This window comes from Myotis daubentonii, chromosome 2 (assembly GCF_963259705.1).
Source record: "Myotis daubentonii chromosome 2, mMyoDau2.1, whole genome shotgun sequence".
NCBI classification, from domain to species: domain Eukaryota; kingdom Metazoa; phylum Chordata; class Mammalia; order Chiroptera; family Vespertilionidae; genus Myotis; species Myotis daubentonii.
The window spans coordinates 129243544-129265730 of record NC_081841.1 but is presented as its reverse complement, the minus strand read 5'-3'; the positions used below and the strand labels follow the sequence as shown (position 1 = coordinate 129265730).

The 22187-nt window shown below is 40.4% G+C and overlaps 1 protein-coding gene across 7 annotated transcripts in view; it reads left to right on the top strand.

Moving 5' to 3' along the window:
* The first annotated feature begins 1859 nt into the window (after positions 1–1859).
* The window catches only part of THSD1 (thrombospondin type 1 domain containing 1), a 56310-nt gene continuing 35982 nt past the window's right edge, over positions 1860–22187 (top strand). Inside the window, exons 1-3 of one of the 7 annotated variants that reach the window (XM_059684516.1) lie at positions 1860–3689; positions 7329–7442; positions 14559–15524. In XM_059684516.1, coding sequence (XP_059540499.1) covers positions 7385–7442; positions 14559–15524 — 1024 coding nt within the window. In that variant the 5' untranslated portion in view covers positions 1860–3689; positions 7329–7384. Of the gene's footprint in view, positions 3690–7289; positions 7443–14558; positions 15525–22187 lie in introns of all 7 variants that reach the window. The other 6 variants (XM_059684514.1, XM_059684515.1, XM_059684513.1 and 3 more) reach the window with 6 other exon arrangements.

The following is a 22187-nucleotide window of genomic DNA, read 5'->3' as shown; positions in this document are numbered from 1 at the left end:
TTTGTGGCCACTGGTGGTGGTAGTGGTGGGATACAAAAGTGAGTAGGATAGAACTCTTGCCCTTAAGAGGGTGGCCTACTTGGGGAAATGGATGTGAGTAAACTTAATTGAGGATGGAATGAAGTGCGTGCCATGGAAGGGGCACAGGTACCATGCGGTGAAAGACAGAGGAAGGAGCTCTTAGCACTCATGGGGGAATCTGAGAAGGCCTGTGGGAGAGGAAGAGCTTGGTAAACTAGGCTCACAGGGACCAAGTAATCAGCTGTGGGTGAAAGGTCAAGAAACAGCATGAGGTGTGCCCCTTCCTAGTTCTGGGATGCATTTCCCTTGTCTGTCCAAACTTCTTTTATTACTTCTTCTCACTCACTTCCCCACCCCCATTCTCAATCATGTGCTCTCAAAAAATTTGTTTCCAGTACACAACTCTACTGTTTCTAAATTCCATTAGAGTTGTCTGCCCAATATACTTGACTATATTTTGTATTCTCTAATTATTTTAATGCCCTAAGAAAATAGAAATCGGGTTTCTTTAAGTTCAAGGACTGTCATATAACACTTCTTTTGAATTCCCACTGGTCTAAGTCAGTAATTGTACATGGTATTGTCCTACGTAAAGTATTAACTGAGTGATTTTTGGCTTATAATGTGTTGACTTGCAAACTTAACCCTTTGCGGTCGTATTAAATTTGGACATGGGTGTCATACTGGTCGGAATTAATTTCCATTGAAAGAGCAGTGATACATAACATGCAAGATTATGAAGGATAAACAAGATTTATTAATTCTTTTTTGGAACTACGTCACTACTAGTAGAATCACTACAAACGTTATTACTTTCTATATCAGAGTCAGTATTCAAGGTGCCAAAATAAAACTCTTCATCGTTACTTTCAGATTCGCAGTACACTTCTTTCGGTAACTTTCTTTTTGCCATTTTGGAGTATTATTTTGAAATATCTTAACAAGCGAGAATGCCTAATTACAGTTAAACGTAATTTGTAAAGCTTTATTTGAAATTCTGTGAAGTATCTCCGAAGCTTGTCTATTTCTTCACTCTCAAAAGGCTACTGACTCGCCACGGTGTTTTGCATGGCGAGTGTGGAACGACCACGTTTGTTTATATTGAGTTTCGATATCTCCGATTTGTCAGGGCAATGTTTTGGTTCGTGACATGGTCGCTTAGACACTTAAGAGCTTTCAGAGAAATTATGAACTGATACATGAATGAATAGAGTTAAGATTCGTACGGTTCCTTGCTGTGGTGGCTGAGAGCAGACATACGACCGGAACGGTAAAAAAGCTTTGGTGGCTGAGAGTAGACAAACGACCACAAAGGGCTAAATCTTCATCCTTTACCCAGTTCCCAAGAGGCTTCTCAGCCAGCCTTGTCAGGGCTCAGCCTATCTGAGACACACTCTGTCTTATTCAATTTTTATAATATGGACTATATCCATGATGCAGGAGCACTCCAGAAAAGTCAGGTTAACACACATGTAAGATCTAGTTATTACACAGAAAACTGGGTCATTTGTGTTCTTCCTTGTGTCCTGATAATCATGATAATCTCTTCGTATTACCCCTCGGGCAAGAAAAGACCTCTCTGTATAAAATTGATGTTATTGAGACTGAATAAATTTTACACAATTTGCACAAGATCATTTGAGCAGTTGCTGACCTTGAAAGAGAACTGAAGATATCTTGATAGCCAGCTTGTTTTAGTTCGTATCACTGACAAGACCACTGTTCTTTTGAAAGCTTTTTTTTTTCTTTAATGTCTGTGGCGCCTTCTTTTAATTTTGTTAATCCTCACCAGAGGATATTTTTTCCTTTGATTTTTAGAGAGAGTGGAAGGGAGGGAGTGGGGGGAGAGAAAGAAACAAAAATGTGAGAAAGACACATCAATTGGTTGCCTCCCGAACATGCCCCAGCCGAGGGGCTGGGGATTGAACCTGCAACCCAGGTATGTGCCCTTGACTGGGAATTGAACCCATGACTCTTCAGTTCATGGGCCAACACTCTAACCACTGAACTGCACTGGTCAGGGCTATGTTGCCTTCTTTTATAAAAGCTTAAACTATCTTAACTGTCCAATAAAGACAGTAATACAGCTTGGCAAGGATTTTTATTGAGGCAAAAATGACGGAAGCACAGTGATTCAGCCATTTGCATCTGGATTTAGGTCCTTCCACCTCTCAAGAGTGGGTATCTAAGGGAGGGTGTGTGTCTGAAAGATTAATGCAAAGTGCTTTCTATATGTTTCACTCAGTCACCAAGAAACTTCAATGGAACTAACTAATACTGTATGCCTTTTACAGTGGAGGAAAGGAGGGATTGTCATTTGCCCAAGGTTACAGAGGCTAGTCTTTCCATTGAGCTTTTTGCTTTTAAAGCTGAAAATGCCAGGGACCTTGGCATGTAGTTAGTTGAAAAGAAATTCCAACTTGAGTTGAATGGATATTGGATTAGTTAATTTTACTGGGAATGAAAATGAATGATGGCCTTAAAGCCTTTTTTGAAACTTTGGATTTAGTATTGCTAGAATTAGTTATTTGACAAGATAAGTACTTAACAAATTTGGTATCTCTGACAACCTTTGATAATTCTGATAATTGTGCTACCTTTTAAAGACTAAGTGATGGATTCAAGGATGTATTTTAAGAGTTTTAAGAATTGAGGTAAAATTCACAGTGAAATGCAGACCTTAAATTGAGTAAGTTTTGATAAATGCATAATCCGTGTAACACACACTCCAACCAGTAGAATTTATCTGTCATCCCCAAAAGTTCCCGGGTGCCTCTTCCCAATCACCTGCTCCCAGAGGCCACCAGTATGCTGTGATTTCTATTACCATATTAGTTTTGTCTGTTAAAGAAAACCAAATGGTACACGGTGTTGCACATCATAGTGTACTCAAAAACAACCATAAGTGTTGAACAAGGTGGAAGTCTATCCTCTTAAAACGATCTTAACCTGCAGATCAGAGTTTTTAAAATGTGAATTTAAAATTAATTAAATAATCAACCCTGGCTCCTGAGAAAGAAAAACAAGTTCACCTTACCTGAACTGTTTTCTTTTAAAACTCTTCCATAACATTTGGGAAACCATGTTTACAACCCACCAGTTAGTCACTTCAATGGCTTACTTTGTGCTCCCCCAGAAGAAAATGACCCGGTAGAGAAGTGATTAAATCTGAAAAGTCAGGAGACTGCTGGCTCGCCCTTAAAGCCCGGGTCCCACCTGCGGGCTAAGGGTGTGTGTGCATTGGCGGGGTCTGGGCCCCCTCCTGCTGGCCCCGGCGGTCCGCGCGCGTTTCCTGGGGGGTTTCCTGTTCCCAGCGGGGCGCAGGCAGGAAAGGATGCGCCGCCCTGGACACGGGGCGGGCCTCGCCGGCTCGCGCAGGCCCCCGCCCTCTGAGTGCCGCCCACCCCGCGCTGTCGGAGGCGGGTCCGGGTGGGGCTGCGGTCGGCGAGCCGCCGGGCTAGGGCGCGCAGTCTCGGGGCGCAGGATGCTTCGCGCACTACCTCGCGGGCCCTGAGGCTTCTGGCCCGCGCTCTCCTCGCCACCACGCGCCGCTGCTCCCGCCAGTCCCGAGAGGTAAGAGCCGTCCGCGCGCCCCGGCAGGCGTTCCTGTGCCGCGGGAACTTCCCCGACCCTGTCGCCTCCAATCTCCCCGCAGCCCGAAAGCACAGGTAGGCACTCGGTGCCAGTCCCTCGACGCACCCAGTCGCCTTCCCTCACTACTTGGTGTTCAGCCTCCGCCCCGGGGCCACAGGCTCTACATGTGTGCGCCCCGGCGCTCCCCAGGTATTGCTGAGGAACGGAAACTGACTGTAGACCGTAAGTCCGAATTGTTGAGACCCTTGAAGAATACGTCTTAGGTTACTAAGCATTTGGGAGCAAGTTAGCTCTTTTCCCCAAAAGAAATCCTTTTTGGGATATAAGCATTTCAAAACGGTCCTCATTTTAAGAGAGCTTTCTCTGACGACACAGGCAGGGCTGGATTTGCAAGCATGAACTTGACTTGCGAGCCTTTGGAAAGCTGGGTGGATGTAGGGAGCACACCGCTTCCCAGGGAAGCTGCATCCAAAGGGTGGGAGTGTGGGACCAGGGCAGAGCCGACTGGACTGCATATGTAAATAAAGCCAGTTTACACGAGCTGCTTTGGAATTAGGGATTTTCTCCTAATAAATATTATTATTAGATGTATGCACACACAAACATGTGCAGGTTTATCAGAGGGACAAAATAACTTTGCTTTTTCTTTTCCCCTTTATTTATGTATTTATTTATTTATATATCTTTATGAATTTCAGAGAGGAAGGGAGAGGGAGAGAGAGAGATGGAAATATCAATGATGAGAGTGAATAATTGATTGATTGCCTCCTGCACTCCCCCTACTGGGGATCAGCCCACAACCCTGGCATGTGCCCTTGACCGGAATCTAACCGGGCCTTCAGTCCTTAGCCCACGCTCTGTCCACTGAACCAAACCAGGCAGTGGTTCTCAATCTGTGGGTCGCGACCCTTCGGCGGTCGACCCATCCTTTCACAGGGTTGCTTAAGACCATCCTGCATATCAGATATTTACATTACGATTCATAACAGTAGCAACATTACAGTTGTGAAGTAGCAACAAAAATAATTTTATGGTTGGGTCACAACATGAGGAACTGTATTTAAAGGGCCAGAAAGTTGAGAACCACTGAGCTAGGGGGGTCTTTTCCCTTTTATTTTTAATAAGCCATTGGTGGTCTGTCCTTTAGCATAATTCATTGTCTTTTCCTGTGATTACGAAGAAACTGTGGGGATTATTTTAGCTGGTTTCACCAAAAACATGAAATCTGAGCTTGGTGTGATACCATTAGCCATTGAGAATATTCACAACTTCTACCTACCCTGTAGTTGATACATTTAGAATTTGTCTGTGAATGCTATATAGAAGTATTTTAAAATGTATATAAAGTATACTTAAGTTCTTATTTTCTCAAAATGATTCTCAAGTCAGACATTGTAAGTAGCAAGTACTGTATTGGGAACAACATGTTGGGATAAATTGAGCAAGCAAGTTATTAAAAAAAAAGCATGCTATAATTTTTTTTTTAATGTAGTGCTTTTCCCCCAGCAATTAATTCTGTTTTGGGATGCTCTGTTATAGTATTCAGATTAGTGGTTGCGCTAGTAAAATTTCAGCATATATTTTCAGAAGCTTGAGAATACAAAAAAAATAAATCTATATTATGATTTCAGGTAGGATGGTTTATTTTATAATTTCATTTCTATTCAGTTCTAAATATAGATTATTACACTATTCTAGGTTTTACTGGTCATTTTCTTAAGGAGCAAAATGTGTTATAATCACAAAATCAGTTGTAATTAGGTGCTTCATTAAAAAAATAGTTATAATGGGGAAGCAAGCAATTTGGGAAAAGCCATTCAACTTTTGGGAGCTATGGATGCTTGTTTCTTCTGACTTTGGTTACTAAGCATCGCTGACTTAAAGGAAGCTTTTTAATTGCCCCAAATCCTATGCTTGCTGGGGAGATACATGATGTTCACTTGCTGTCTTTGCCCAAGTTTCCCAGTCCATGTTCAAAAAAAGGATTAAGGTCAAATCTGTGCCTAATTCCAGCAAAACTGAATTTTTTGTTTTGTTTTGTTTTGTTTTGTTGGTGGGGTGGAGGGAGTCCTAATCATCTGCATAATTACGCTTTAAATCTCTGCTTTCCTTTAAGGAAGTACAGCACCTATTTCCTTTGTTCAACCAACTCCCACTAAAAGAAAGCTAATAGACACATATCAGTTCTCTTTCTATTGAATTTTTTATTATTCCAATCATTCCCTTTAAGTCCATTATTTTTCTATCTTATTGAATAGATATAGCATACTTATATTTGGAATAAAATATATTTATTAAAATTATTAACTGGATAATGGGAATATGGACATTAAGTAAATATATACTTGGTTATGTTTAGTAGCCCATTTTTACTAGATTCTAGTATGAAAAACAAAGGGCACTTAAATGCCCACTATTCGTGGTCTAACAGTTGTTTATATTAAAGTGAGTGCCTCCTCCCACAAATCATTGTGAAGCACAGGCCAACAAGGTCTTTCCTGCTCTCCTAGGTGGTCTGGGAAGATTGCTGCATGAAATCATCTGTTTCTTGATGTGTAACAGCAGCAACAAGTATTTGAGGACTGACATATGATGATAATTGTTATTTCTCTGTTTTCTCTTTAGAGCAGTGGTTCTCAACCTTGGCTGCACATTAGAATCACCTGGGAATCTTTAAAATCCTAATTTCTGGGCCTCATCCTCCGGAAATTCTGTTTCTTTATTACTAATGTTGTGGCCCCACCCCATAACAAAGAAACAGAATTTCCAGAGGATGAGGCCCAGAAATCAGGATTTTCAAGATTCCCAGGTGATTCTAATGTGCAGCCAGGGTTGAGAACCACTGCTTTAGAGTAGTCTAAATAAGGGAAGTCAGAGGAAGTTCACATTTAATTGACTACTCTGGGTATCTTTTTTAAAAGTTTGATAGTTTTGGTATAGTTCCTAGGCATTAAGAAATGAAGCAATTCAGATAATACACCGATTGTGCAAGGAAGAAGTATGCCTATTTGTGGAAGCAAGGTAGGACTTTTCTACATAGCATATTGCTAAAAGAAAGTTTGACAAACATTTAATAAATTTACTAAAGTTTAGTAAATCAGTATGAAATACCAAGCAGATAAATATGTGAAGATGTATTATCAAGACTGGCGCCCTTGCTGGTTTGGCTCAGTTGACAGAGCATTGGTCTGCAGACTAAAGGGTCCCGGGTTCAATTCTGGTCAAGAGCATGTTCCTTGGTTGTAGGCTTGGTCACATGTGGGAGGCAACCAATCACTGTGTCTCTCTCACATTGATATTTCTCTCTGTGTGTCTCCCTCTCCCTTCCACTTTGTCTAAAAATCAATGGGAAAAATACCTTTGGGTGAGGATTAACAACAAAAAAGATTGGCTATTAGCTTTGATGAAGTTAAGAAAATAATAATAAATTCTCCACTGAAAGGTGTGCTACAAAGATGTTCTGCAAAGGTAATTTTGGTGTTGAGCACCCTGAATATACTTAACAGGTGATTTATAATGGAAGAAAGGGGAAGTGTATAATTACAGATCATTTCCCCAGTGAAAATGAGTGTCCTTTGTATGCTCTTTTCAGTACTACCTAGGAAGTTTGATTTCTTAGAATGGTTTTTGTAATTTCATGATTAGTATTTTAAGAATATCATCATTTTTCTGAGGTTCTAATTTCAGGTGTTTTTGGAAAAAAAAATTCACAGTTGAGATGTGAGAAAGGACATGAGGAGATCAAAGACCTGGAATTTTGCTGATCAGAATGAAACAAATGTTGAAAGACTTTTCAAATCTATTGTTGGTGGTGCTCTGTGACTGTGGTGAGTATTGTGAGTGTACTTAACGCTATCGGAACCAATGAAGAAACATCATTGACAAATTTATAAATGCATTGATGTTGATGACCTGCATGAGGAGGCAGGGCAGGGTTTACAATGCAGTACCTTTCAAACTATGATCCTTGTAACCCTGCGTTCTGTTAAAGTTCTGAATTATGGATTCAAATTTCACTTTAAATATATTTTTAAATCTTAAAAAGATAATAAAAACAACTCACTTTCAATTTAATAAATTGGAGACAAGCCTGTTACATGATGTTTTATACATTGGGGTTTGATGTAAGAGTGCACTTGACAAGAGAGTTTTGCTGCTATATTATCATTGGAATCACTTTGACTTTTCAGTCTTTGCCAATTTATACCTTAGATAAGTTTTTTTTAAAAAATATGTTTTTATTGATTACAGAGAGGAAGAGAGAGGGGAAGACAGGTAGAAACACCAATGATGAGAGAGAATCATGGATTGGCTGCCTCCTGCACGCCCCCTACTGGGGATCGAGCTCTGGGCATGTGCCCTTGACTGGAATTGAACCGGGATCCTTTAGTCTGCAAGCTGACGCTCTATCCACTGAGCCAAACTGGCTAGGGCTTTAGATAAATTTTTAAATTCCTGTCAACCTTAGTAATAATATTGACTTCACAGGGTTGTTGCTATGGTAAAATAGTTAAGAATAGGAAACACCTTGAATGGTTGAGCATATAGTGGTATTTAATGTTAGTTTTCTTCATTCAGTTTCAATTAAATATTGAGTTCATTTCTCAGACATGCAACTACTGAACCAATAGAGTCAATAATGCTGGTTTCCAAATATTTCATAAACATCTAAGCAGTTGATGGTATGAGAGTAGAAGTTGTTTCCATTTTGATGAAAAAATTATGATCCAAGAGAAGGAGAATCCTGGCTCGTGTAATATCGATGGCACAGCCACTTAAATGGACTAGAGTTCATACTGGTCATTTTGTCCAGTGAATCTTCTCAGTAATTTTTTTTAAGAAGTTTAATTAAACAAGTTTTTCTAGAATGCCAATCTGGGATTCATTTCTTTTAAAGTCATTTATCCCTACTTAGAAACAGATTGCTGTGTATGTAACAGCCTCATACAATAGTTTGTAAGTGTCCTTGTTTTCATAGTGATAAATAAAGACATAAAATCTTCCATTTATTTTTTTAAATTTTTTAAAAATTTCTTTATTGATTAATTTATTGCATATGTGTCCTTCCTCTCCATCCTCCCCCCCTAAAATCTTCCATTTAAATAAAGTCTGCAAGGATATTTATCATTGTCTTTTTAATTAATTAATTTATTGATTGATTTTTTAAGAGAGAGAGTGAGAGAGATTTGTTCCACTTATTTATGCATTCATTGGTGGATTCTTGTATGATTCCCTGAGTAGGAATCGAACTCCCAACTTTTGCGTATCGGAATGATGCTCTACCCAGCCAGGACCATGGATGGATGTTTATCATTGTTGAGCACAAAATATCTTACTGGAATATAAAAATAAAAATTGAATGAGCATAAAATAGAGCATACAGCATAGAAGCTGAGTGCATAGGCTACTAATGGAAGAACAGCTATATTTATAGGTCTAGGTTTTTATTTCCCCTTCTCTATTTGATGTTGATCAAAATATACCATTACCAATAAGACGGTTTTTGTTTTTTTTAATCCTCACCTGAGGATATTTTTTCCATTGATTTTTAGAGAGAGTGGAAGGGAGGGAAAAGACACAGAGAGAGAAACATTGATGTGAGAGAGAGATGCCAGGAGTCGAGTCTGCAACCAAAGTACGTTCCCTTGACCGGAACCAAACCCATGACCCTTTAGTCTGCTCTATCCACTGAGCCAAACCAGCCAGGGCTAGGTTGTTTTTATTAAGCAACATGTTTATATTGAGGCAGCAGTCCTTTAAATACAATAAAGGAATGGGGAGAGAAGAAATGAAGTCATAGAGAAAGCTATACTGTAGTAGTCAGTATGACAAACAATCAAATTGCAGTTTTCTAAATGAAATGATATTCTTGTCTGAAAAAACAAGAGTTGTAAAGTAATAAGCTCTCTTTTTAGTACTCTATGCTGGAACCCATTGTATCTTTTTTCTCCATTTCCAACTGGGCATGTATGTCTCTTTCATTGATTGGTTGCCCATCAAATCAGAATTTGATCCTCCTCATTGACAGTCCCTGGCATTGACAATAGGCTTTCATTAGTTAACTAAGTGGTATATGCCTCTTTTTTTTTATTGTTTAAAGTATTACATATGTCTATTAGTTAACTAAGTGGTATATGCCTCTTTTTTTTTTATTGTTTAAAGTATTACATATGTCTTGTTTTTCCCCGATTGACACTCCCCCACTTTGCCCTCCCCCAGGACAAGCCCCCACTGCCCCAGTATTGTTGGTTATGCTAATATGCATGCATAAAAGTCCTTCGGTTGATTTCTTACCCTTCTGCCCCCCCACACTTTCTCTCTGAGGTTGGACTGTCCAGTGTTTCTTAGTTTCTGGGTCTATTTTTGTTCATCAGTTTATGTTGTTCATTATATCCCACATATGAGTGAGATCATGTGATATTTATCTTTCTCCGACTGGCTTATTTCACTTAGTATAATGCTCTCCAGGTCCATCCATGCTGTTATAATGGTAAAAGTTCCTTCTTTTTTATAGCAGCGTAGTATTCCATCGTATAGATGTACCACAGTTTTCTAATCCACTCATCTGCTGATGGGCACTTAGGCTATTTCCAAATCTTAGCTATTGTAAATTGTGCTGCTGTGAACATAGAGGTGCATATGTCCTTTCTGATTGGTGTTTCTGGTTTCTTGGGATATATTCCCAGATGTGGGATTACTGGGTTGAATGGGAGTTCAATATTTAATTGTTTGAGGAATCTCCATATTGTTTTCCACAGTGGCTGCACCAGTCTGCATTCCTACCAGCAGTGCAGGAGGGTTCTCTTTCTCCACATCCTCTCCAGCAATTGTCCTTTGTTGAATTGTTGATGATAGCCATTCTGACAGGTGTGAAATGGTACCTCATTATTGTTTTGATGTGCATTTCTTGGATGATTAGTGACTTTGAGCATGTTTTCATATGTCTCTCGGCCTTCTGTATATTCTTGTTGGAAAAGTGTCTGTTTAGGTCCTTTGTCCATTTTTTGATTGGATTGTTTATCTTCCTTTTGTTAAGTTGTATGAGCTCCCTGTAAATTTTGGAGATTAAATTTTTATCTGAGTTAGCATTGGCAAATATGTTCTCCCATGCAGTGGGCTTTCTTATTGTTTTGTTGATGGTTTCTTTTGCTCTGCAGAAGCTTTTTATTTTGATGTAGTCCCATTTGTTTATTTTCTCCTTAGTTTCCAATGCCTTAGGAGCTGTATCAGTAAAGATATTGCTACAACATAGGTCTGATATTTTGCTGCCTAAGGAGTCTCCTAAGATTTTTATGGTTTCCCATCTTATGTTTAAGTCCTTTAAGCATTTTGAGTTTATTTTTGTGTGTGGTATAAGTTGGTGATTTAGTTTTATTTTTTTGCATGTTTCTGACCAATTTTCCTAGCAGCATTTATTGAAGAGACTGTCTTGACTCCATTGTATGCTCTTGTCTCCTTTGTCAAATAATAATTGAGCATAATGGCTTGGGTCTATTTCTGGGTTCTCTGTTCTGTTCCATTGGTCTATATGTCTGTTCTTGTGCCAGTACCAGGCAGTTTTGAGAACAGTGGCTTTGTAATATAGCTTGATATCTGGTATTTTGATTCCTCCAACTTGGTCTTCTTTCTCAGGATTACTGTGGCTATTCTGGGTCTTTTTTTAAATTTTTATTCCAGATGAATTTTTGTAGAGTTTGTTCTAGGTCTGTGAAATATGATGTTGGTATTTTAACGGGAATTGCATTGAATCTATAAATTGTTTTGGGTAGTATGGACATTTTAATGATGTTGATTCTACCAATCCATGAACACGTTATATTCTTCCATTTGTTTATGTCTTCTTCTCTCTCTTCTTTTCAATGTCCTGTAGTTTTCTGAGTACAGGTCTTTTACTTCCTTAGTTAAGTTTATTCCTAGGTATCTTAATTTTTTTGGTGCAATGGTAAGTGGGATAGTTTTTTTTAGTTTCTCTTTCTGTGAGTTCATTATTGGTATATAAAAAAGCCATAGATTTCTGGGTGTTAATGTTATATCCTGCTAAATTGCTGAATTCATTTATTAAGCCTAGTAGTTTTTTGATGGATTCTTTAGGGTTTTCTATGTACAATATCATGTCATCTGTGAATAATGACAGTATTATTTATTCTTTTCCAATTTGGATGCCTTTTATTTCTTCTTCTTGTCTGATCGCTATGGCTAGCACTTTCAGTACTATGTTGAACAGGAGTAGTGAAAGTGGGCGTCCCTGTCTTGTTCCTGTGGGGAAATGGTTTTAGTTTTTGCCCATTGAGTATGCTATTGGCTGTAGGTTTGTCATATAAGGCTTTTATTATGTTGAGGTATGATCCCTCTATTCTCTCTTTGCTGAGAATTTTAATCAAGAAAGGGTGTTAGATTTTTGTCAAATGCTTTTTCTGCATTGATTGATATGATTATGTGATTTTTGTCTCTCAATTTGTGTCTGTGATGTATCACATTTATTGATTTGCAGATATTGTACCATCCTTGCATCCCTGGAATAAATTCCACTTGGGTCATGGTGTATGATCTTTTTAATGTAATGCTGGATCTGATTTGCTAGAATTTTGTTGAGGATTTTAGCATCTATGTTCATCTAGCATATTGGCCTGTAGTTTTCTTTGTGCTGTCTTTATCTGGTTTTAGAGCTAGGGTAATGGTGGCCTCATAGAAAGATCTTAGAAGTGTGCCTTCCTCTTGGATTTTTTGGAATAGTCTGAGGAGGGTAGATTTTCGTTCTTTTTTGAATGTTTGGTAGAACTCCCTGTAAAGCTGTCTGGACCAGGGCTTTTGTTTTCTGGAAGATGTTTGATGACTGCTTCAATTTCATCAGTAGTAATCTGCCTATTCAGGTTTTTTGATTCTTCCTGATTGAGTTTTGGAAGCTTGTCTTTTTCTAAGAATATGTTCATTTTGTCGAGGTTGTCCAGTTTGTTGGAGTAGAGTTGTTCGTAGTATTTTAGTGGTGTATGCCTCTTAGTCTTAATTCAGTTAGCACTGGAGTCTCTTTAGCCACCTGTACACAAAAAGGTACCAGCTCTGCTATGAACTACCATGCAAACTGCACCAGAATTAGCCACCTTTTTCAACCTTAACCTTGAATTGTTTACATCTGAAAGGAAGTATCCTTCAACTTCTGTTTTGACTAAATAATTTTTTAAAAACCCCACAACTGTATTTTACTAAGGTTTTCAAACAAGTGGTGATCAAGCATTCAGGACTATCCAAGTTTTATATCTTTTCTTTCACCCCATCTTAAATAAGAAATGGAAGCTCTAGTTGATTTGGCTCAGTGGATAGAGTATCAGCCTGTGGACTGAAGGGTCCCAGGTTCGATTCCAGTCAAGGGCACATGCCCGGGTTGTGGGCTTGATCCCCAGTGTGGGACATGCAGAAGGCAGCCTATCAATGAGTCTCTCTGATCATTGATGTTTCTATCTCTCTCTCCCTTTCCCTTTCTCTCTTAAATCAATAAAAATATATTTTAAATAAATAAATAAATAAATAAATGTTTCTTTATTTAAAAAAAAAGAAATGGAAGAATTGCTGAGCTAATTAAAAGAAAACCCCAAAATTTCTGTGTGCCAATATATTCATGTGTTGATTCTAAAAATCATTTACTGAATACATGTAAGGGTAGCTTTAAAGACTACCAGCCCAAACAACACATTGAGACCCTTTGGACATATATTTGTCATAATATGTATATATTATATACATATGAATATATATAGTAAGGTAAATGAATTCATACTTACACATTGTTTTTCAAACCATAATGGTACTGTAGTCCCTAAAACCTAGAATGGTTTCTTACCCTAGCCATGGCCAGCTGATTGTGGCATTGCCAAATTCTGTCTTCTTTGATATGTATTTGGATAGGGTTCAAAATAGAAACAAAGTTCTATGTTTTTTACAGTCTTTACTTAGTTGTTTTTATGGGTCTCTTTTTTAAAAGATATGATTGATCCTAACAGCATACTAGCAGGCTGGTGGTCATCCATCCTATCTGGGGCAATAGCAGTTTTATAATGTCATTAAAATTGCCAAGGACATGCCTAGTTGTTTCATAAAGTTTCATTCTTTCCTTGGATGACCCTTGGAGAACAGAGTGTCAACATTTCTTATTTGTCCAAAATTTTCTGCCTCGTATAAACCAGGATCATTGGTTTCTTTACAGTGAAATTGTCCAACAAACTACTTGCCTTGACTACCTGAAAAATAAATTTGAAGTATATTTAGGGTCTGAAATTTTAAGTTACCTAGAGAAGTGTATATTATACCATTTAAACCAAGCTTTCTCTGCCTTGGCCGGTGTGGCTCAGTTGGTTGAGTGCCATCCCATGCACTGAAAGGTGACCAGTTCGATTCCCGGTCAGGGCACATGCCCAGGTTGTGGGTCCAGTCCCAGTTGGGGTGTGCATGGGAGTCAACCGATCTATGTTGCTCCCTCTCAGATTCTCCCTCTCCCTTCCTCTATAAAATCAATAAAAACACATTAAAAAATAAATAAACCAAGCTTCTCTGACTTCACTGTAAATCCATCTCCCCCAAATACCTGAACACCAGAATATGATTAAAATGAGAAAAGTGAGGTATTAGATTTTTATCTTGAACCTATAAATTGTTACTCTTTCTTTATAGATTTTCATTGCAGACACATTATACTGTTGAATGTTATGAATTCAGAGTATTACTGTTTATTTTAAACATAACCATAGAAAAGGAAGATAAAGGAACAGATCCATTTTAAAATTGAAACAGTATAGTGCCCACCTCCCTGAATCAGCACTCAGCATCATTTTATATCATTCTTGGCTCAGTTCAAACTTCTCTTGTGTCTATAGTGATTTTTTTCTTTGATGTCTCCCATAGTGCTGCTTAACCATGCCTTTGTAAAACCCATTCTGACCATTTCATTTCAGTTCTTGGAGAAGCTGATTATCTCCTCTTGGGAGAGCCAGGACATGTAGCACTAAGCAACACCACAGTGTCTGTGGATTTCCAGTATTTTGATGGTGCTAATGGGACCCTGAGGAATGTATCTGTGCTGTTGCTGGAGGCTAACACCAATCAGACTGTGACCACCAAATACCTCCTGACCAACCAGTCCCAGGGGACACTCGAGTTTGAATGCTTCTACTTCAAGGAGGCTGGCGACTACTGGTTCACAATGACTCAGGGAGTGACAGACAGCAGCACTCCAGTTCCCTGGTGGGAGAAAAGTGCCTTTCTGAAGGTGGAATGGCCCATCTTTCAGGTTGATCTGAATAGGACATCCAGAGCAGCAGAAGGCACCTTCCAGGTGGGCCTTTTCACCAATCAACCACTATGCCTGTTCCCTGTGGACAAGCCCGACATCTTGGTGGATGTCATCTTCACCAACAGTCTTCCTGAGGCAAGAACAAGTCAGGAACAACCACTGGAGATAAAAACCAGCAAGAGGACAGAACTCTCTCAAGGTCAGTGGGTTGAGTTTGGCTGTGCACCTGTGGGGCCAGAAGCCTATGTCACCGTGGTGCTGAAGTTGTTTGGCCGAGACTCAGTCATTACCTCCATAGGACCGATTGACCTGGCCCAGAAATTTGGATACAAATTGGTGATGGTGCCAGAACTCACATGTGCATCCCGGGTGGAGGTGATGGTGCTGCCCCCACCATGCATCTTCGTCCAAGGAGTGATTGCTGTCTTCAAGGAGGCCCCCAGACGTCCTGGGGAAAAGACCATCCGCCTGGCTGAAAACAGACTGACTTTGGGACAGAGGAGAACAGTTTTTAATTGCACTTTGTTCGACATGGGGAGGAATAAATACTGCTTTGACTTGGGCATTTCAAGCAGAAGCCAGTTTTCCACAAAGGAGAAGGAGTGCATGCTAATTCAGAGAAATATAGGTTGGTATTGAGATTTAAATTTTTGAAAATCAAATTAATGCCTTTATGCAGTCAAAGTTACTATTTTGAATTTAGGGGAACTTAATTTACTGTGAACTATATTGTCATTTTTATGGATCACTCCTCATAATGGCACTAATAAACATTAGCATTATTACATCATATGGCAAGTCCATGACAGGTGTGATCAGAGTTCAAAGCTAAATCCCAAGCTGTATTTAGTAACTTGCTAGCTTGCTCACCTGAGCATGTCTTTTTCCTCTTAAGCCCTTCATTATAAGAATGAAGCCTCTTTAGTGAACTTTCTAAACAAGATTTCTAAAAGCTTCAAATTCTGAATTATTTGCATAAGCCCTACCTAATCACAAAGAAGGGCTATTACAATCCCATCCATGCCTCATGCCCCTCTTTACATTTCTTTCCCTTTTCCTGGGTGCAAGCCTGGTCTTGGCAAGAGGGTTAACCTGACAGATTGTCTGGTTCACTTACATGTGGCTCTGTCGTCATCCCCACAGAGCTGCATGTCCCTCGACAGCCAAACCTCTATCCAATCATCTTTGTAACTCCAAGTGTGTCTTCATCCGGGTCCACCCACTTCCTCTCCTTAGAGGAAGCCCCTTTCTTTTGACTGTCATTCCACCCACTGGCCACTTCCCTGCTTGCATTTACCTCTCTATGCAGCCCAGATTACATTGCCCATCTCATCAATCACTCTCCTACCCACATCCTCAACTCTACCTTGTTGTCCTTCTGATGCACCTGCTAGGCCACAGCCCAGCACTGCATGGATCCAGCTAACTGCAGGCTACCCATTGCACTGAAGCTGCACAAAAAGATAGCACCAGGCCAGTATGGGGGATCATGCATACACCCTCAGCTGTACCCAGCAAGGCACCATGGTGGGTTCTGCTTCTGTTCTCCACAACTGCTCTTTCGACCTCCTCTCCTCGCTTCCCTCAAACCTCACCTCTTCCCCTAGTTAACTCTCAGAGCTGACTTTGCCTACCATACCAAGCAGCTGGAAGCCTGAGGTGCGAGCTCCCTCACCCTCCCACCAAAATCTCTGTGAGGCTATCAGCTCTATCCTCTCCACATCCTACTTTCACTGGGGAGAAGTGTCATTCTCCTGTGCAAAGTCAACCCTCCCCTCCACTGTGGAGCCCTGCCTCTCTGCCCATTTTAGGAACCTTCTGTTAATCATTATCCCTTCTCTCTCCTCTGCCTCCAACTGTCCCTTCTTTACTGGTTATTCCCATCAGCTTTGAAATATATTTATCTAAATTTCTAAAGTTTTTAGAAATCTTGCTTTGAAAGTTCACTAAAGGGGTTTCATTCTTATAATGAAAGACTTAAGAGGAAAAAGACATGCTCAGCTGAGCACACCAGCAAGTTACTAAATACAACTTGGGATTTAGCTTTGAACTCTGATCACACCTGTCATGGACTTACCATACCTCCTATATAATAAAAGGGTAATATGCAAATTGTCCCCTCGACCAGGAGTTCAACAGGAGTTTGATCAGGGGGAAGGGCCCCTCCCCCCAGCTGGCCTGGCCTGATTGGCCCCGATTGGGGTGGGCCGGCCGGACTCCACCCGTGCACGAATTCATGTACTTGGTCTCTAGTGATGTAATAATGCTAACATTTATTAGTGCCATTATGAGAAGTGATCCAAAATATACTTAACTCTCTTATCTAAAAACAAAACAAAATCACCCCTCATCATCTGGTTCTTTCTCAGAAATCACACTCTTTGTATATATATTGATTTCAGAGAGATAGGGAGAGAGATAGAAACATCAGTGATGAGAATCATTGATTGGCTGCCTCCTGCAAACCCTCCACTGGGGACTGAGCCCACAACCCCGGCATGTGCCCTCACCAGGAATTGAATCATGGTCCGTGACCTCCTAGTTCATAGGTTGATGCTCAACCTCTGAGCCACACTGGCTGGGCAAGAAATCACACTCTTAATCTCTTCTTCCTTTTATAGTCCATACTTTGGGGTTCATTTTCTCACTGCACATTCACTTTTCAACCCACTCCAAACCCATCATCCTACCCTAATGCTCTCATTAAAGTAGCCTGTGGATGACTTCTGGGTCCCAAAATCCCTAGATGTTTTTTAGTTTGTATCAGCATTGACCTTGAGTCTGTGATGTTACACTTGCTTTTTACCTCCTGTTTTCTGGCTGTCCTTCATGGTCTCCTTTGCCTGCGGCTTCCACCACCTCATCTCATCCCTTAAGTGTCAGACTTCTACTTCTTGTAGTAGAGTGTCTGCATTTCTTACTCTTCACACATGGTAGGTGGTTACTATCCTGATGCTGGTGACTCCAGATTGTCATCTCTCCCCTACATTCAGGTGTTTGTGAATAGCTGTCACCCCTCAGATGTCCCTGAGGCACCTCAAAAGCAACATACCTGGATTTAGACTCATCATCCTACCCCCCAACACTGCTCCTCAGTACAGGACTCTACCATCCATCCCTTGTTCAACGCGAAAACCCAGGAGTCTTTCTCTTCACCTTCCTAAAATAATTCACTGTGTCCGGTAGATGTTGCCTCCTCAAAGAACTTCTGAATGTCTGAATCTCTGAGTCTCCCTAGTTTCACTGACACCAGTTGGTTTAAGCCTCCATCATCCCTTATCTGCATTCCTGTAACAGATTTCAAAATGGTTCCCCCCATCCACTTCATTCTCTCACTGTAGCCAGAGGGGTTGTTTAAAATGCAGGTCACTGCATTTCCCTGCTTAAAATCTGTCAGTCACTGGGCTTGACAGGCTCCTCCATGGCCACACTGCCCACCCTACAGTCACTCTGGGCTGGAGCCTGGGACAACCTCACCCCACCTTAACCTGATTAAAATTAACCCATCCCCCAAGTCTCCAGTTGGGTTACTCCTTCTCAACCCAGACTAGTTAAACTGCCATGCTATAAGCTGGCACACCATTCTTGGGATGTTTCTCATGGCATTATCATTTCTGTTATTGCTTGTTCAAGGTCTTTCTTCCCCTGATGTGCTCCCCCTGCCCCCTCCCAATTAGGGACGCTCATTTGGTGGCAAAAGCCAACCTGTGCTGCTATGAAGCTATTTATGATCTTTATTTGGCTCACTTAGTATGTCTGGCACAGTAACAGGTGCTTAATACATGTTTCTTAAAATAAAAATTGAACTCAGATGTGGCTAGTCTCACATTAGTAGGAAAACAATTGTGTTAAACTCATTAAAAATAACTCAAGATATGCTTGCCTTTTCAGAAGTTACTTGTTAAGAGAAAAAAAATTCTAATTGACTGAATTTAATGGAAACAAACCAAGGGGAGTAAAGACATTTGGGTCATTTGATGAAACGCATTGGAAGTCTACCTGGTTGGTTCTCCCAGCTGCTGAGTTTCCCCCAGATTGTTCCACGCAATGTCTAAAGACTGGGCTTTCCCCCACAGCAAGGTGTGTGTGTGTGGGGGGGGGGGCGGGGGGGCGGTGAGGGGCAGACACTGGGAAGAGGCAGAATAGGAAGTGGTTCTCTTAGCATCCACACTGAGGGTGGTCAGGGGCTCCCCTGTGGGGCAGTAGCCACCAGATACAACTGGAAGCAGTACCTGGAGGGGCAAAATGATCCCGGAGACCCCAACAGTGGCTCTGACTCTGGCTGATCAGTGAAACTTATGCTAGTGATAGGAAGCTCCATGTCTTCCCATGTTTTTAGTATAAAATTATATGATTGAATCAAGTTCTCTTATAATAATTTTCCATTTCAATTGACAGCTCTCAACAGTAAAGACTGCCTTTTTTGTTGTTTTTGTTGATCCTAATTCAAGGATATTTTTCCCTTTTTTTAAAATTTATTTTTTAAATTTTTATTGTTGAAAGTATTACATATGTGCCCTCCCCTCCCATTAACCCCCTAATTGTCCTGCCCCAGGCTTTCACCACCTAATTGTCCTTGTCCATGAGTTATGCATATGTACATACAAGGTCTTTGGTTGATTACCTCCCACCCATCCACCCTCCCCTGGCTTCCTCTGACATTCCGCATTCTGTTCTATGCTTCTATGTCTCTGGATTCTCTGTTCATCAGTTTATTTTGTTACTTAGATTCCACATATGAGTGAGATCATGTGATACTTGTCTTTCTCTGACTGGCTTATTTCCCTTAGCATAATACTCTCTAGGTCCCTCCATGCTGACTCAAAAGGTAAGAGAGTCTTCTTTTTCACTGCTGCATAGTATTCCATGGTACAAATGTACCACAGCTTTGTTTTCCACTTATCTATTGATGAGCACTTGGGCTGTTTCCAGATCTTAGCTATTGTAAGTAGTGCTGCTATGAACATAGGGGTGCATATATTCTTTCTGATTGGTGTTTCAGGTTTCTTAGGATATATTCCTAGACGTGGGATCACTGGGTTAAAAGGCAGTTACATTTTTAATTTTTTAAGGAAACACCATATTGTTTCCATAGTGGCTGCACCAGTCTGCATTCCCACCAGCAGTGTACCAGGGCTCCCTTTTCTCCATATCCTCGCCAGCACTTGTCATTTGTTGATTTGCTGATAGTAGCTATTCTGACACATGTGAGGTGATACCTCATTGTCATTTTAATTTGTATCTCCCTGATGATTAGTGACTTTGAGCATTTTTTCATATATCTCTTTTTTACTTTTATTTTTTAAACATTTTTATTGATTTCAGAGAGGCAGGGAGAAGGAGAGAGAGATAGAAACATCAGTGATGACAGAATCAATGATTAGCTGCCTCCTGCACACACCCCACTGGGGATCAAGCCCACAACCTGGTCATGTGCTCTTGGCCAGAATCGAACCTGGGACCCTTCAGTCCACAGGCCAACTCTCTATCTACCGAGCCAAACGGGGCTCTCTTGGCCATCTGTATGTCCACCTTGGAAAAGTGTCTATTTAGGTCTTTTGTCCATTTTTAATTGGATTGTTTGTCTTCCTTTTGTTAAGTTGTATGAGTTCCTTATATATTTTGGAAATTAACCCCTTATCAGATGTATCATTGGCAAATATGTTCTCCCTACAGTGGACTCCCTTGTTATTTTGTTTGATGGTTTCTTTTGCTGTGCAGAATTTTTTTATTTTGATGTAGTCCCATTTGTTTATTTTCTCCTTAGTTTTCTTTGCCCTAGGACAGTGGTCGGCAAACTTATTAGTCAACAGAGCCAAATATCAACAGTACAACAATTGAAATTTCTTTTGAGAGCCAAATTTTTTAAACTTAAACTGTATAGGTAGGTACATTGTTATTAACTTAATTAGGGTACTCCTAAGGCTTAGGAAGAGCCACACTCAAGGGGTCAAAGAGCCGCATGTGGTTTGCGGGCTGCAGTTTGCCGACCACGGCCCTAGGAGATATATTGGCAAACATAGTGCTGTGAAAGATATCTGAGATTTTGCTGCCTATGGTTTCTTCTAAGATTTTTATGGTTTCATGACTTATATTTAAGTCTTTTATTCATTTAGAGTGCATTCTTGTGTATGCTGTACATTGGTGGTCTAGTTTCATTGTTTTGCATGTATCTGTCCAGTTTTCCCAACACCATTTATTGAAGAGACTGTCTTTACTCCATTATATGCTCTTGCCTCCTTTGTCAAATATTCAAATATTAATTGAGCATAATGGCTTGGGTCGATTTCCGGAGTCTTTGTTCTGTTCCATTGATCTATATGCCTGTTCCTGTGCCAGTACCAGGCTATTTTGATTATAGTGGCTTTATAGTATAACTTGATATCTGGTATTGTGATCCCTCCCTCTTTATTCTTTTTTCTGAAGATTGCTGCAACTATTTGGGGTCTTTTTTGGTTTCATATAAATTTTTGGAGTATTTGTTCTAGCTCTGTGAAATATGCCATTGACATTTTAATAGGGATTTCATTGAATCTATAATTGCTTTGGGTAGTATGGCCATTTTAATTCTACCAATCCATGAACACGGTATATTCAGCCATTTGTTTATATCTTCTTCTATCTCTTTTTTAACTTCCTGTAGTTTTCCTAATACAGGTCTTTTTCTCGCTTGGTTAAGTTTATTCCTAAGTATCTTAATTTTTTTGTTGCAATGGTAAATGTGATTTTTAAAAAGTTTTTCTTTCTGAGAGTTCATTATCCTATATAATAAAAGTCTAATATGCAAATTGTTCGACTGGGAGTTTGACCGCTTGCTATGATGTGCGCTGACCACTAGGAGACAGCACGGAACATGGCGGGCGTCAGCGACATGGTGTTGGCAGCAGGCAGCAGTGGAGGCGCTGCCAGCCCCGATGGGCCCCGATGAGAGCGGGACCATGGTGGGATGGTGGAGCAGGTGAGCAGGTGGCACCAGGACATGATGGGTGTGAGTGGGGTCCCAATTGCCCCGCCTATTGCCCCACCAGCAGGATGGTGGAGCAGGTGAGAGGGTGGCGGGGCTGTGGGGCTGTGAGGCTGGGGGCACCAACTGGGGCCTGATCGCCGCAGGCCACCCCGAGAGACCCCACCCATGCACGAATTCTTGCACTGGGCCTCTAGTTGGTGTATAAAAATGCCATCAATTTCTGGGTGTTAATTTTGTATCCTGCTTCATTGCCAAATTCATTTATTAAATCTAGTAGTTTTTTGGTGGAGTCTTTAGGGTTGTCTATGTACAATATCATGTCAT